Consider the following 17,999-nt stretch of genomic DNA (forward strand, 5'->3'; position numbering starts at 1 on the left):
TTAGCCCTCTACTGCTTCTTACCAGCATTCTGGCACGTCCTGACTAAGATGTGGAATATTCCTCTGACACATCCTACTCTCACACACCTACAGCTTTCTTGCCATGGCACTTGTATTAAGCTTTTTCTATGTTTATAGAGACCATATGTAATTCCTCTGTTTCTCATAAAAGTTCCCGAAGTACAAATATTGGTAGTTCTATTCCTTTCTCCAACACGAATCTGAACTATTCAACTATTACTGCTGTTTCTTGTCGAAGCTGTCTTTCTATTGCCATCTCCCAAATTTCATAGTATGTGCCATTAGTTTTATTCTTCTATAGTTAGTACAATCATGTCGTCACCCTACCCCTTGAACAAGGGAATTACTGTAGTATCTCTCCAGTCATCAGGAATTCATTCTTCCTGATATATTCATTGCATCAAGTCCCATAAAATATCCAGCCCTTCTTCACCGAAACACTTCCAAGCTTCAACTGGGATTTCATCAGAACTTTGTGTTTTTCAACTTTTCATTTTCTTCATAGCTGCTACCAGTTCTTTAGTTACATCCACTGCCATGTTCTGGAAGGAAACACCATTGCTGAAGACTTATCTTGGATTTTCCTCATCGAGAAGATGTTCAAATATTGCTCCCACAGCTTTCCTATTGGGGCACCATTCTCTCCTCATTATTTATTTGTCTCATGTTCTAGCTATTCTGAAAATCTCAACACCTGTTTCAGTTGCCTCATAAACCTTTTTCCTTGCCGCTGCCTTTGCGTTTGCCACAGTCCTTTTTGCAGTTTTATTTTCCTCCCTGTAACTACGATTTCTGAGCCAGATGAATCCCTTTGCCTTTAGCACATCGCACTGATTATGCAAATGCATAAAAAATTAGCTCTCACACTAACTTCAGATTGCTAAACATACCTATAAACATATTTCTATAGATAACCACCAAGACAAAGCCCTAAGAACTTTTAATACTAAAAATCCATCATGGAAGACCTTGTGGTTATATTTTCAAAAATATTGTTTAATATCAACTTAATGTGCGAACACTTACTTCCCGAGTCCTGAGAAGAAGTTCTGCATTCAAAGCACATTCACAAGAACTGTATTATTCAGGATACAATTCGTCTTACACCAAGATAGTTCATCATGTAGTTAATTTACATGTATGTTTAGAGAAGACAGTAACATCAATATTTTGTCAAAGTATCTGAAGGGAGGACAACAGCATAGAGGGGAGAAATGTACACAGTTTGCTATATTTTTATATTAATGAAATTGAAATATGTCCTTAATCAGACATATTATTGCGTACAACGTACCTATAATCTCAAATTCTGATGCCTCTTCATTCCACTGCTACCACACATTACATAAGTATCTGAATACTTCTGTACATATAAATATGCATGTATGTTAGATGAGAGAAGTGAATGGTTCCAATCTTATTGTTGCACCTACCAAAAAAATGTAAATCTTAATTACCCAAGAATGGTAACAACACTGACAAAAAGGAAAACTGTGAACTAAAGTTCTTTTTCTGATTACAGAGCAAAGGTGATGCTACACTGATTTTTAAAAACAACATTTCTACTGTATTTCTTTTATAGATCACATGCTAATTTTACAAGCATAAAAATATTATGATAATATATCACCTTGAAATGACTAGAAAATTTAATTAACCATCAATAAGTGATATTTTTCCGCCCATTATCAAGTAAAAACTTACAAAAACATGAGGAGAAGAAAATTGCAAATTTTGAAAGCTCATTTTTTGTTTTTATGATATAAAATAGGTGCGACATTTTACATCATCATTCACAGAGTAATACAAAAACACCAGACAAGAACAGGAAATACTGTAGTTGTCACTTACTTAAAAATTTAATTATTAAGCAGTTCGGCTCTTTCATTAAACTCACTCTGCTGCTAACAACTTACATTATTTAACATGATTGGAAATAGGATAATCATTTATGTCTTGTACCAACTTCACATTGTTTACAAAAGTAAGATACATCATTGTTTACTTTAGTAACAGATCCAATCAAAGACCTTTTTGTAGGACAAGGGTCTGTCTTTTGGTGATATATCACCTGCAATAAGTTATGACATGCCAAGATTTATCACTGCTGTTCCAAACAACCAACTTAGTCCCAAGTTGAATCTACTAGTTTTTATGGAAGTGTATATCAATCACACACTGGAGCCATTATCACAGAAATATAAATAAATGAAAATGTCAGTTCCACAACTGTATCATTCATTATGAAACACTGTCAGGAACTCAGTAGCTCTGGCAAGTAAAAGTTTTTAAAAACTGGTTATAAATGTCACATTTTTCTTTGCTGCAGATTGCTCAGTAATCTCTGTTTTGTTGAAGAATTTACTTGGATTCTTGTTGCTCTGTGGAAACAAATTAGTTGTTTTACAATTGAACTAAAAAAATTTAGTGGCTTTAAAAATAAATTATCATCATTTCAGATAAAAAAATCATAACCCACAAGTAGTTTACCTGTCAAGGAAGACCATAAGTGTGTCCTTTGTACTTTGTGGAAAATAATCCTGTTTAACCACATAATCAAGAGCTAACAAACAACCTTCTACATTCTGAGGTGGCTTTAAGTTTTTGTCTTCACTCTGAAAATAAGAAAGAACACCAAATTTTTATAACAGAAATTAAAATGTGTACTAGTGAGGTCTTTGTCTCAGCATAATGCATGCTATTCACCTGTGCGAACTGATATCTCTCTATGGCAACTTTTGACTTCCCAAGCTACACACTGAACAGTTACACACAGTAGCCTGGTAACAGTAAATTATTCCAGAAAGACTGGCCGATACCTATCATCAAGAGTTGCAACTCCCAGTATTGCCACCAAGAACACTTAGAACAGATAGAAATATCTTTGCTTCCCTCCCTTAAGAAAAGATTGGTTCCTCCTATGAGGCCTGAATGCATGTTCCCGACAATTCCACTTTCATCTCAGAAGAAAAAATCTTCTATTCCAAAAGTTAAAATTGCTGTGTTCTGATTTAAAAGTTTCTGTGAGCAGTACTAGAAATTACACCCCTTGAAGGTAAGGTGACACAGGAGGAGAATTTTTGTGTCGATGTACTGGCAGTCACAACTATCAGGCATGAAGTATGACCATTTACAGCTGCCACCAGAACTTCACATTGATCCTATGCAAAATTCTGATGCATAGCCCAAGCACACTTTGTGCAATTTTAATTTTGCATTCGAGCCATGAGATTTGATATACCTTCATATTCCATGATATCATTTAAAATGTTGTACAAATACAAATAATATTGATTAAAAAGAAATGGATCACCAGTGACACATGTCTGCCTGATGATAAAGTGCCACGACCCCCACTCCATCCATTAGCAATGTCAATGAGACACTTTAGAGAACGTGGGAATCTACCAGTACAAGACTGATTCCAGCCCATGCTAACAGCCTGAAACTTCAAACTGTAATTTTTCTGATTCTTCTCCATGCCTTATTAGGAGATGTTAAAAAGTCTCACAATTTGCATGGAACAAAAAATTACTTCATTCATTGCATTCCCAGCCACAACATTATTCTGCCTAATCTCATTAGGCACCACTGTGTTGTTGTGAGTGGAAGAAAAACCAAAGCCCTATGAATACAGAGAGCCACCTTTACAAGCACAATTGCAAACACATTCAGTTGATATTGTTCTCAAAATTGATATTTCCAGTCAGAGAAACTTTGGTAGCACTTTGCAATAAATGCCAAAAAATGTTGCCAAGAAAGAATGTTTGGCTCTGGTAGCAGGTGTCAGTGGTTTTCTTGCCTTCACTTTAACTGAACATACACTATTGTTTAAAAATGAATATGACAGCACGGGGCATGCATATCATACCAATCACATCATGTAGTTATCTTCAAACCTTACTATTCCTTAAGATGTATGCAATTCTGGCAAATCATGCTAACAACGCACTTTACTACTTAAATTCCTCCTTGAATTTTGCACTGAAAATTAGGCACTCCTGTCTCTTCTCTGTTAACCAAACAGATTTCTACATGAATGGGTCATCTTTCTTCCACTATGCAGTGCAGTACTATATGATCTTACTCTAAGCTGTACAAACCACAACAGCTTTCTCATATCTTCACCAGTTAATGAAATATCTGGAAAGAAACAATTTTCTTCCACTATTCATTTACTATTTTATGGGAACGAGTACTTTGGACAATGCCAATGTTTAATTTACACACACAGCACAAAATTTACCATTGCAGTGATCTTTTGGGTTTCATCTGATGAAATTTTGAATCTCTCATTTGAGAACTGTTTGTGATTAGAAAGCAAAATAAAGCACCATTTTCACACCACAGTAAACGAAGTGTATTGTCTGATATTACCATTCACATTATTAGGAGAGGGGAAAAAATACAATGCAACATATGTTACATTATCAGATTCATTTGCTAAGTAAGGAGGAAGAAAGAAAGAACCAATTTTGGAAAGTCCCAAATCCAGATTCCATATATATATATATATATAAAGAAAGATGATGAGACTTACCAAACAAAAGCGCTGGCAGGTCGATAGACACACAAACAAACACAAACATACACACAAAAATCTAGCTTTCGCAACCAACGGTTGCCTCGTCAGGAAAGAGGGAAGGAGAAGGAAAGACAAAAGGATATGGGTTTTAAGGGAGAGGGTAAGGAGTCATTCCAATCCCGGGAGCGGAAAGACTTACCTTAGGGGGAAAAAAGGACAGGTATACACTCGCACACACACATATCCATCCGCATATACACAGACACAAGCAGACATTTGTAAAGGCCTTTACAAATGTCTGCTTGTGTCTGTGTATATGCGGATGGATATGTGTGTGTGTGCGAGTGTATACCTGTCCTTTTGTCCTTTTTTCCCCCTAAGGTAAGTCTTTCCGCTCCCGGGATTGGAATGACTCCTTACCCTCTCCCTTAAAACCCATATCCTTTTGTCTTTCCTTCTCCTTCCCTCTTTCCTGACGAGGCAACCGTTGGTTGCGAAAGCTAGATTTTTGTGTGTATGTTTGTGTTTGTGTGTCTATCGACCTGCCAGCGCTTTTGTTTGGTAAGTCTCATCATCTTTCTTTTTAAATATATTTTTCCCACGTGGAATGTTTCCCTATATATATATATATATATATATATATATATATATATATATATAATGTGTGTGTGTGTGTGTGTGTGTGTGTGTGTGTGTGTGTGTGTGTGTGTGTGTGTGTGTGTGTGGAGAGAGGGGGGGGGGGAGGGAGAAGAGGGTAGCATGTTTAGGGACCACAACGATGAGGTTGTCAGTGCAGGAACTGGTTAAGAAGGGAACAACTTTAATGTTCAAAACTGATCAACATTTATGCAGCAGTCTCAATACTGGCTGAAGATGCATTATGTCACTAAATATCATATCAGGTTGTGCCACACTAGCCTTCCTAGCAGTGTGTTTATTTCCCTTCACTTTTTAATTTGGGACTAATGCTGATAAAAGAATAATATATCACAGTAATCATTTTCCATAATATAATTTTCTCACTCTTTCAACCATATTAGTTAACACATCAGCCCTGACTGCAAAATGAATTTAAGTTTGTTGTAGTGGTACCAGTCACTCACGTGTAATTTTTTGCCAAGTGGTTTTTCTTTTATGTTTAATAAGTTACAGCACATTTCAGCCTCAGCTTATAAGGTGAACATTAAAAGTTATAACACTTATAACCTAACTTCCAAAACAGCTGTTTGTGATGGTATGCTTCAGGAAATTTTTTTTTAGGCAAATACCACCACTGCAGTACGCTGTGTCGTGTATGTGCTGTTGTGTTTGGATTTTACAGGTGCTCTACAGTGAGGTTATTAGTGCCCTTGCATCTATTAAAAGAAACAAATGGAGATAAATGGGCTAAAAACATTGTCACACTGAGGAGTAAATCTACAAAATGACACTCCTCACTCACTCACTCACTCCCACCTCTCTGGCGTTGACACACACACACACACACACACACACACACACACACAATTATTCCACCTCGCATGTCATTAAATTTCTTTCTGGCGGAGTCCATAATACTGTGCAACAATGAAAATGTAAATCGAATGAAAATAGCCAATTCCTATAAATACTAAAGTGTTGATCGCGAACATCACAAAGACAATTCAAAATTAGCTCTAGTTTTCATTTTACACTGTTTTATTACGATGAGATAATCATACACAGATTTTTATCTTAAGTTTAAAACCAAATATTATAATGATTTGTCAAATTCATAACAACTAGTTACAATGGATTATATTATTGTCCCTGGTCTTACTTGTGTGCAATGTTTTGGATTTAAACATTCTGATACCAATTTTAGTGATCTTTTTGTCTCCCTTCTCTTCAACTTCAGTGACTTTATTAATGCATGCAATAATTTTTGCACGTTTGTTTCAATATTAACTACCAGTTGCTCAAGTTGACTGCTACTGAAGTGAACAAAAATGCCACGAGTTTGTGTTAACAGTGCTGACACATTTTGTTATGTGTGTGGAGAAGTGATATTTGCTTCACAAAAACAGCAAATAACCCCACTGATTAAAAAAAGCTCACAGTTGTTATTTTGGGTGCAAAATAGGTGGTCAGGATAAACCCTGGGCTCCACATGTGATCTGCAACACTTGTGCTAGCAACCTCAGGAACTGGATGCATGGGAAAGGACGGACAATGTCTTTTACAGTGCCCATGATCTGGGCATGAGCCAACTAACCACGTCAGTGACTGCTACTTTTGTATGGTTCCTCCTACCATACATCCAGTTCTACATGGAGAAGGATTGCCAATACCTGAACCACCAACAAGAGTACGAGATTACTTCTGATTGGGATTCTGAATGTCCTGAACCATGTACATCACAAGATCCAGAGTTTCTTTCAAATATATCAACTGATGATCTACAAAAATTGTCTCCAAATGAGTTAAGTTATCTCATTAGAGATTTGGAGCTCTCCAAAGCTAAGGCTGAGATTTTAGTATCAAGATTGTAGCAGCACAATTTTCTGGAATGCAATGTAAATGTTTCATTCTACTGCAGAAGAGAGCAACAATTCACTCCTTTTTTTTTAACACGCAAGATAGTTTTGGGGAATGGTCTAATGAAGGCTCTCAGAATTAATTACAACTGTGATGAGTGGAGACACTTCATTGATTCATCAAAGTTGAGCTTAAAAGTATTTATTTTACATATTGGTAATGAGCTTCCTTCTATTCCAGTTGGGCATAGTGTGCATATGAAAGAGTCATACCAAAACATGAAAAGTTTACAAGAAGCCATCTAGTATAATGACTCTCAATGGTAAATTTGTGGTGACTTGAAAGTGGTTGCACTCTATTAGGTATGTACTAAATATTGCTGCTTTCTCTGTGAATGGGATAGCTGTGCTCGTGCATCTCATTATAGTAAACATGAATGGCCTACCAGAAAATCTCTTCAACCAGGTATAAAGAACATTAAGAGTGAACCTCTAAATAAATGGAAATGCCTTGTGGCTAGGGTCTCCCATCGGGTAGACCGTTCGCCTGGTGCAAGTCTTTCGAGTTGACGCCACTTCGGCGACTTGCACGTCGATGGGGATGAAATGATGATGAAAGACACACAACACCCAGTCATCACGAGGTAGAGAAAATCCCTGGCCCCACCGGGAATCGAACCCGGGACCCCATGCGCGGGAAGCGAGAACGCTACTGCAAGACCACGAGCTACGAACAGTGAACCTCTAGTAGACCCTAAAAAGATTCTGCTCCCGCCCTTGCACATCAAGTTGGGTCTCATGAAAAATTTTTACGGGAATGAACAAAGACAGTGACACATTTAAGTGCTTAGGCAAAAATTCCCTTACTTTAGTGATGCCAAAGTAAAGGAGGGTATCTGTGTAGGCCCACAGATTCGAGAGCTTTTTGGAGACCATACTTTTGATGGAATCATATAAGATGATGAGAAGCATGCATGGGAATGTTTTAAGACAGTCTGTCCACAGTACTTAGGGGACAAACAAGCAATAAATTACAAGGAGACTGTAGATAACATGTTGTCATCTTATGAAAAACTTGGTTGTAACATGTCATTGAAAATGCATTTCTTACATAGTCATCTTGACTTCTTCCTCAAAGATTGTGGTGCAGTGAATGATTAACATGGGGAGCGATTTCATCAAGATATTGCCACATTTGAGAAGAGGTATGCTGGAAAGTGGGGCCCTATTATTTTAGCAGATTACTGCTGGACTGTCATAAGGGATGTTCCATAGCATATGTATAAACGTCAAGCCAAGCGAAAACGGTCATTTTTTGAATTTATCTCTGAACAAAATATGTAATTGTACATACTGTACATATGGGCATTTAACATTTGTAATCCTTTATATACATTTGTGACCAGTTGGTGTATATATTTTCTTTTGTACTTTACGTAGTTCAGGTACAAAGTAGATTTAGAAAGTATTTTTATTCATGTAATATTATCTTCATTTTTCTTAATATTTTACTTTTGTACTTCCAGAATGGAACTGCAATTTATCAATGCACGATACATAACGTAATTCAAGTAATTATTTACTTACAATTTCTTATGCTGAATCTTGGAACATGAATGTATTATTTAGTTAGTGAGTCATTTATACAAAAATGTAGATTACTATTTAAAAAAAAAAAAAAAAAAAAAAAAAAAAAAAAAAAAAAAAACTAGAACTAAATATTTATAAAGATGATGATTTTTTTATAATTTTATACTGAAATAAAAATACCGTAACTAACTCAAAATAATGCAATTTACACTCTTTCACTTCAAATTTGTTGTTCAGTGTAATCAGTGCATATCAGACATAGTTTTGTGTGCAGAACAATACTTTTTCACTTTTTATAATGAATAAGTGGCTACTGACTGCAGTGACTGCATTTTTACTATTCAACAGCCTAGTCAAATGGTGCTCAGAGAGACCAAATAGTGGAAAGTTTGTAAAAAAAAAAACTATGTTTGTTTTAGAGGGTGCTGAATCCAAATTTTTGAAATCCCACCATAATTTCAGCCCGGAAATGGGGCAAAGAACAATTGATAACATTGCTTCTCTACCACCAACTGAGGATGCAGCTTGCCAGCATATTCTCCGAGTGTTCCATCAGATGCAACAAAGTGGCTGAGCAAAAACAAAAATCCCAAAGAATGTGGTTGGACGAGGTCCAAGTATCACTTGGTTCCAACGGCTATGCTTCAGTCACTAGCACCTGATGCTATTCTGACATATATGACATGAAAATACAAAATAGGTGTTATGGCTACTCTTGTAGAAGCTGAAAAACAAGCCTGCATTGCTCAAAGTGCTGCATCAACTGTGATACAGTTTGTGAGAATGTAAACCACCTCCATTCACAAGACTTAGAAGAAGCCATGTTGGGTGTAGGGGAGGAACAGGAGATTGGAACGAGGAATTTACAGATGAAGGTAAGCTATATTTCACATTGTTGTCGTTTTAATTTGCCGTTGTGTAATCTTCTGACCTCATTATAGCAACCAAACATATACATTCGTTTCATCTCTAATTTTTTATCGATTACCTGATATGAACTGAAATTAGTCATCTATTATCTTACTTAGTTGTAACATACTCATACATATTCTCATTTTGTGGACGAACGAAGTAAAGACGAGCACAGTAGTACATGAAGTGCAAGAGGATGGAATTTCTTTAAAATTATTACATAAATAATATAATGACAATTGTTGTTGTTGTTGTTGTTGTTGTTGTTATTTCTTTCCTTTCTCAGACATTATGTCTGGTTAAAAATGGAGAGCGACGTGGACCTTGATCAACCACAACTTCCTTTTAACTGTACGGTATATGTTACATTGCATTTAGGAACTTTCGGGTAATTGCATATGTATCAATAATTACAGATTTCTGTAGTTGTATATATAAGTTTGGATGTAGCTGTATTGCATTGATGCAATGGTGGATATTGTGTGGTATGACTCCTGTAGTTGATAGTATAAGTGGTATAATGTCAACTTTATCCTGATGCCACATGTCCTTGACTTCCTCAGCCAGTTGGATGTATTTTTCAATTTTGTCTCCTGTTTTCTTCTGTATATTTGTTGTATTGGGTATGGATATTTCGATTAATTGTGTTAATTTCTTCTTTTTATTGGTGAGTATGATGTCAGGTTTGTTATGTGGTGTTGTTTTATCTGTTATAATGGTTCTGTTCCAGTATAATTTGTATTCATCATTCTCCAGTACATTTTGTGGTGCATACTTGTATGTGGGAACGTGTTGTTTTATTAGTTTATGTTGTATGGCAAGTTGTTGATGTATTATTTTTGCTACATTGTCATATCTTCTGGGGTATTCTGTATTTGCTAGTATTGTATATCCGCTTGTGATGTGATCTACTGTTTCTATTTGTTGTTTGCAAAGTCTGCATTTATCTGTTGTGGTATTGGGATCTTTAATAATATGCTTGCTGTAATATCTGGTGTTTATTGTTTGATCCTGTATTTCAATCATGAATCCTTCCGTCTCACTGTATATATTGCCTTTCTTAGCCATGTGTTGGATACGTCTTGATCGATGTGTGGCTGTGTTAGATGATATGGGTGCTTGCCATGTAGTGTTTTCTTTTTCCAATTTACTTTCTTCATATCTGTTGATGTTATGTGACCTAAAGGGTTGTAGAAGTGGTTATGAAATTGCAGTGGTGTAGCCGATGATTTATATCAGGGTGTATACGGGGACAAGGAAAAAAAATTCCCGGATTATTCCCGGATACCCCATTTAAAAAATATGGTTTTTCCCGGGCGAAAATACACTTTTTATGTGCTAAGTGACAGTAGGTTTTCCGTAGATTTTCCCTCGGAACTGTAAAACTTATGAATCCTTTGAATGGTTAACATTTTATACAATCGCATAGAACTTCCCGGAAAAAAAAAGAAAAGGCGGGGCAAAGAAGGTTTTGGAGAGACCTTTAATTAAAAAAAAAAAGGGAGAGAAATTTTGGAAAGACCTTTGATTTGCATCAACATATACGCTACATATTTTCATATTACAAAAGTATAAATTCGAATTGCACCAAACACAGCGCATTAGTTTCCGGAGCGTTGAAACCGAGGCTGCCATGTCCTTTTGTAAGCGAGTCATATCTCAAGCCACGAGATCTCGTCAGCCGATGACAGCGGCTATTCAGAACATAGGACACGTGTTATAGTCAGCCAATAGCAAGATCACTGGTCACATAGCGCGAACACGCATGAGGAAAACTTAACGGTTTACATTAATGTATGCCGCACCGTATATCTACTAGAAAAGTTAAGCTTTCACATATAATGTTGGTCTCTAAGATTAACACGCTACAACAGAAGCTAAGCTTTCACATGTAATGTTGATATTTTTTGCGTGTGTTATACTTTAAGACACATCACACAAATGTGCCAGTAAATTTAAAATTATGACATAAATGTCTCGGCTCGAAATTCTTGTAAGTGGGTGGTCCTCAAACTGTTCAGTTTCGAACGCTCTGTGATTTAGATATCCATCCCACTTTCTCACACGTAACATAATTCATCTTGCGTAAAAAGAAATTTACTTTGAAAGTAACGCTTTACTAACCACCGTTCGCAATACTATTCGGAGACTGTTAGAAATAGGTTCGATTTACCAGTTGCCAGAGAGCACCAGAAAACAGGCATAATTGTGCGTGTGCAACTGCAGTGGTGTAGGAAGCCCGTATGTTCGTGTGTATAAAGCACTAAGAGAGCTTACATTACACCATAAAAGAAACAGTGCATCAGAGGATACTCCAAGAGCATCGGAATTTCGTAAACCATACTAAAATGCCTAATTCGGCTTGATGTGCAAATTGGCTTTTTCCAGATTCACAATGAAGTAGGTCCCATCTGATATTAAGCTTTTCAGTGTGGTTTTAGGGATGTAAATTTTCTTGGAGTACCAGTACTCTACGATATCATTTTTGGTTCTTTATTATGGCATAATGCCATATATGGCAGAAGATGATAACGTGCACTTGAAATTGCACTTGAAATTCAGCGAACAGTTGGAAGTAGCCAATACTGTAAAATGATCGCCCTCGACGGAAAGATTAATAAAGCCAAATTTCTTTAGCAAACTTGCAAAAATAACTTCACTGTTCTGCAAGGCGATTAATACTTGACCGCTACTAACTTGGAAATAAAATAAAATCGGAAAACTGAAATTAATAATATATTTTTGCCCTCCGTAATTATGTGAATGTATTTTAATTCACTTGATAGCTCCCAGCCACAGAAATCCGTATTGTTTTCATTTGACGTGGGAGCAGTACACGAAGAGAAGCAGCGAATTCACTTTACGTAAACACGGGTCATGTGGAGGTTAACCCCCTCCCCACTACAACTCAGACAACTCTGTGCAAGCGTGAATCTGGCAGCTAGCGCACGCGAGAAAAAAATTTCTCGTTTGCATCTGGCTGCTTGTTGCTACTACCGATACAGCTAACAGCCAAACTTCAAGTAGCGGGAGAAGGTACTGCTTATACGCGAGTCAAATGCGCATGCGCAACAGATCGCTAGCAATTGGTCAAACGAACCTAATGTGAACAGTTGTGACGTTATTCTCATGGCAAGCAGTTTATTGTTACGAAGAATTACAGTCTTTGCCCTACGTCCTTTGACATATTTTTGCAATTTGCAGACGCTTGTGCGTGCACGTTTGTTTGTTGTTGTAAATTGCTCATTTCCTTTGCCACTAAAGTTTTATTTTTTTCCCTCTCGTTTATCATTCTCCAGTAGCGGGATACAGTAACATTCTTTGCTAGAGAATCAATTCTGCAGTCAAAATTACAAAAATTTAACTTAAAGCTAAAACAATGAAAAATTCCCGGAATTCCGAAAAATTCCCGGGTTTTTCCCGGATGAAAAAATTCCCGGGTTTTTCCCGGATTTCCCGGGTCGTATACATCCTGTATATGAGTGATTGCTTTGTGTATTTTGCTAGTTTCTGCTCATACTAGAAAGAATTTTCTTAAATTGTCTACCTGTCCATAATGTACTGGATATAATAGAGGGAAACATTCCACATGGGAAAAATATATCTAAAAACAAAGATGATGTGACTTACCAAACGAAAGCGCTGGCAGGTCGATAGACACACAAACAAACACACAAAATTCAAGCTTTCGAAACCAACGGTTGCTTCGTCAGGAAAGAGGGAAGGAGAGTGTCTGCTTGTGTCTGTGTATGTGCGGTTGGATATGGGTGTGTGTGCGCGAGTGTATACCGGTCCTTTTTTCCCCCTAAGGTAAGTCTTTCCGCTCCCGGGATTGGAATGACTCCTTACCCTCTCCCTTAAAACCTACATCCTTTCGTCTTTCCCTCTCCTTCCCTCTTTCCTGACGAAGCAACAGTTGGTTGCGAAAGCTTGAATTTTGTGCGTATGTTTGTGTTTGTTTGCGTGTCTATCGACCTGCCAGCGCTTTCGTTTGGTAAGTCACATCTTTGTTTTTAAACCCACATCCTTTTGTCTTTCCCTCTCCTTCCCTCTTTCCTGATGAGGCAACAGTTTGTTGTGAAAGCTTGAATTTTGTGTGTATGTTTGTGTTCGTTTGTGTGTCTGTCGACCTGCCAGCACCTTCATTTGGTAAGTCACATCATCTTTGTTTTTAGGTACATCTTTGTTTTTAGATATATATGTCCATAATGTAGGTTTTTTATATCTATAAATCCCCTTCCACCTTCCTTTCTGCTTAATGTGAATCTTTCTGTTGCTGAATGTATGTGATGTATTCTATATTTGTGGCATTGTGATCGTGTAAGTGTATTGAGTGCTTCTAGGTCTGTGTTACTCCATTTCACTACTCCAAATGAGTAGGTCAGTACTGGTATAGCATAAGTATTTATAGCTTTTGTCTTGTTTCTTGCTGTCAATTCTGTTTTCAGTATTTTTGTTAGCCTTTGTCTATATTTTTCTTTTAGTTCTTCTTTAATATTTGTATTATCTATTCCTATTTTTTGTCTGTATCCTAGATATTTATAGTCATCTGTTTTTTCCATCGCTTCTATGCAGTCACTGTGGTTATCCAATATGTAGTCATCTTGTTTAGTGTGTTTTCCGTTGACTATGCTATTTTTCTTACATTTGTCTGTTCCAAAAGCCATATTTATATCATTGCTGAATACTTCTGTTATCTTTAGTAATTGGTTGAGTTGTTGCTGCCAGTAGTTTTAGATCATCCATGTATAGCAAATGTGTGATTTTGTGTTGGTATGTTCCAGTAATATTGTATCCATAATTTGTATTATTTAGCATGTTGGATAGTGGGTTCAGAGCAAGGCAGAACCAGAAAGAACTTAATGAGTCTCCTTGGTATATCCACGCTTAATCTGTATTGGCTGTGATGTGATATTATTTGAATTTGTTTGGATATTAAGTGTAGTTTTCCAATTTTTCATTACTATGTTTAGGATCTGCATCAATGCAGGATCTACTTGGTATATTTACAATATTTGTAGTAACCACTACCAAAAGCTTTTTGGTGATCAATGTATGCATAGTGTAGCGACCTTTGTTTAGTTTTAGCTTGATATGTCACCTCTGTATCTATTATCAGTTGCTCTTTACATCCTCTTTCTGCTTTGCAACAGCCTTTTTGTTCTTCATTTATAATTTTTTTCTGTGTTGTATGTGTCATTAATTTCTGTGTAATGACAAGTTAATATTTTGTATATTGTTGGTAGGCATGTTATGGGGCGATATTTAGCTGGGTTTGCTGTGTCTGCTTGATCTTTAGGTTTCAGATACGTTATTCCATGTGTAAGTGTATCAGGGAATGTGTATGGGTCTACAATGTAACTGTTAAATAATTTAATGATATGAATATAATAGAGGGAAACATTCCAAGTGGGAAAAATATATCTAAAAATAAAGATGATGTGACTTACCAAACGAAAGTGCTGGCAGGTCGATACACACACAAACATACACACAAAATTCGAGCTTTCGCAATTAACAGTTGCTTCGTCACGAAAGAGGGAAGGAGAGGGAAAGACAAAAGGATGTGGGTTTTAAGGGAGAGGGTAAGGAGTCATTCCAATCCCGGGAGTGGAAAGACTTACCTTAGGGGGAAAAAAGGAATGGTATACACTCGCGCACACACACACACATATAACCATCTGCACATACACAGACACAAGCAGACATTTGTCAAAGTGTCTGCTTGTGTCTGTGTATGTGCGGTTGGATATGGGTGTGTGTGCGAGTGTATACCGGTCCTTTTTTCCCCCTAAGGTAAGTCTTTCCGCTCCTGGGATTAGAATGACTCCTTACCCTCTCCCTTAAAACCCACATCCTTTCGTCTTTCCCTCTCCTTCCCTCTTTCCTGACGAAGCAACCGTTGATTGCGAAAGCTTGAATTTTGTGTGTATGTTTGTGTTTGTTTGTGTGTGTATCGACCTGCCAGCACTTTCGTTTGGTAAGTCACATCATCTTTATTTTTAGATATGTTAAATAATTTAGTTAGTTGTGGATGTGTTGAGGTGAAATTCTTTAGCCAGAAATTTGCTATTTTATCTTTTCCAGGGGCTTTCCAATTGTGAGTAGAATTAATTGCTCGGATGACTTCATGTTGCAAAATTATCACTTCAGGCATTTGTGGTATCATCTTGAATGTATCTGTTTCTGCTTGTATCCACCGTGCATGCCTGTTATGTTGTACCGGGTTTGACCATACGTTGCTCCAGAAGTGTTCCATGTCTGTTATGTTAGGTGGATTGTCTATTTTAATGTGTGTGTTATCTATTGTCTGGTCAATTTTCTTTTGGTTTGTGTTGAATGTTTGGTTTTGTTTCCTTCTATTTTGTTTCCTTCTAAGTCGTTTGGCCAATGCTTGTCATTTCTGCTTCTTTTTATCTAATTGCTCTATCGCTTCTTGTTGTGAGATTTTACCTAACCTTTTTCGTTTTCTGTCTGATATTTCATTTCTTATAAATTGTGTTAGCTGTTCGATGTCTTTTCTCACTTCTTCTATTCTGATCTGTAGCCTGTGTTGCCGTGCTGGTTTTGTGGGTTTCTTCTGTGTGTTGGTTGGTTCTATAAGGTCCCCCTAAATGGGTCTTGTGTCCACTACACATTAGAAGCAGCTATCACAGGGTGCACAGAATTGTTTTTCAGAACAGGTGACTCTCCAACCAGTCTACATAACAAAAGCTGTAGGTGAACTGGAAGTATCAGTATAAGAAAAAATGAAATGCACCATCAGGCAAGAGTATTAAAAACCATAGTGACTAAAGCAAAAGCACTGACACCAAAGTGCCCTAGTTTGAACCATTCCTGAAAAGCAGTGGAGCTCACATAAAACTAGGTACAAAAAGCTGGTTAAAACCAGAAATTGATGGTGAGGTTTTTGGGGGAAATTTAAGTTATATTAACAGGGTAAGTTAAAGGTAAATGACTGTGGCGTATTTATTTCAGCAGACAAGAAACTCAAGTCAACCAAGATAGAAATTGCAATTGAATGCAAGATTGTCTCGGAAAGACTCAATATCAAGGGTGGGCATAAACTCTTAATCATGTGCTTCTATCATCCACCAGACTCACCTTCATATGCAACCGAAAACTTCAGAGGAAACCTAAATTCACTATCACATAAGTTCCTCAATCATACTTGTCATCATTGTTGGAGATAAATCATCCAACAATCACTTGGAAAAATTACAGTTTTTTAAGTAACGGGTGTTAAAAACATACTGTAACGTATTACTAAACATGTTCTCTGAGAACCACCTAGAATAGGTTTTTCGGAAGTCCACTCTTGATAGAAATATATTGGATCTACTAGCAACAAATGGACCTGATCTTTTCCCGCATAGAAACTTATCAATGACAATGATGCAGTTATTGCAACTATCATTAACATAGAACAAATGGCAACTAAAACAAGTAGAATAATTTATCTTTTCAACAAATTAAATAACGAGCCCAATGTTGTATCTCAATTTAGCTCTAAAGAGGGGCATGGAGAATTGAGTGCTTAGGTTTAGGTGAACAGTTGACCATGCACTTCACATATGCAATAGTAGAACAGTTCATGACGTGAAGGACTCTCCAAGGTACATAATCAGTGCAAAGAACTTCTGAAGCAACAGAGGGTTACTGCATAATAGATGTAAAACAAAGCATAGGGTTACAAACAGGGAGATGCTAAATGAAACACATCTGGTTGTAAAAGGGCAATACGTGAATTATTAAACAGCTACTGTAGCGGAATGCCATTGAAGGATCTCTCTCAAAGCTTAAAGAAATTCTGGTCAAATGTAAAAGTAATTAGCTGTAGCACAGTTAAGTGTCCAGGCACTCCTGAAACAGACAGGAATTTTAACTGTGGGTAGCAAAGCAAAAGCTTTAACACTGAATTTCAGTTGAAAATGTTCCCTTAGAAATGAAAATGCAGGGACATTGCCCCATTTTAAGTCTCGCACCTTTGCAAAGATGAGTGATACAGATAATGGTGTAAGAAGTGTTGAGAAACAGCTGAAACTGCTAGAACAAAGCTCATGAGCCTAATTGAATAGCAATTAGATTTGATACCAAATTTGTGACCGAGTTAGCCCCTCTTTTAACCATAAAATGCCATAGATTTTAACACAAAAAACTATGCTCAATAGTTGGAAGACAATACAGGTCACACCTGTCTACAAGAAGAGTAGCAGAAGTGATCCAGAAAACTGCTGTCCAATATCTTTGACATCTATTTGTTGTAGAATCTTAGACCATATTCAGAGTTCAAACTTAATGAGGTACCATGAACAGAATGACCTACATACCAGTCAGTATGGGTTCTTACAACACTGATCATCTGAAACCCAACTCGCACTTTTCTCACACGACATTCTGAAAGCAATTGATTAAGGCAGTCGGATTGATCCAGTATTCTTGATTTCTGAAAAGCA

At 36.9% G+C, this 17,999-nt stretch overlaps 1 protein-coding gene across 4 annotated transcripts in view; it reads right to left on the bottom strand.

The window, feature by feature from the left end:
* Positions 1–1,753: 1,753 nt before the first annotated feature.
* The window catches only part of LOC126173174 (ran GTPase-activating protein 1), a 126,932-nt gene continuing 110,686 nt past the window's right edge, over positions 1,754–17,999 (bottom strand). For all 4 annotated transcript variants that reach the window (XM_049920938.1, XM_049920935.1, XM_049920939.1 and 1 more), the window contains 2 exons: positions 2,512–2,636; positions 1,754–2,402 (listed from right to left, as the gene is read on the bottom strand). In XM_049920938.1, the coding sequence (XP_049776895.1) occupies positions 2,330–2,402; positions 2,512–2,636 (198 nt within the window). In that variant the 3' untranslated portion in view covers positions 1,754–2,329. The remainder of the gene's footprint in view (positions 2,403–2,511; positions 2,637–17,999) is intronic.

This window comes from Schistocerca cancellata, chromosome 1, assembly GCF_023864275.1.
Source record: "Schistocerca cancellata isolate TAMUIC-IGC-003103 chromosome 1, iqSchCanc2.1, whole genome shotgun sequence".
Lineage (NCBI taxonomy): Eukaryota > Metazoa > Arthropoda > Insecta > Orthoptera > Acrididae > Schistocerca > Schistocerca cancellata.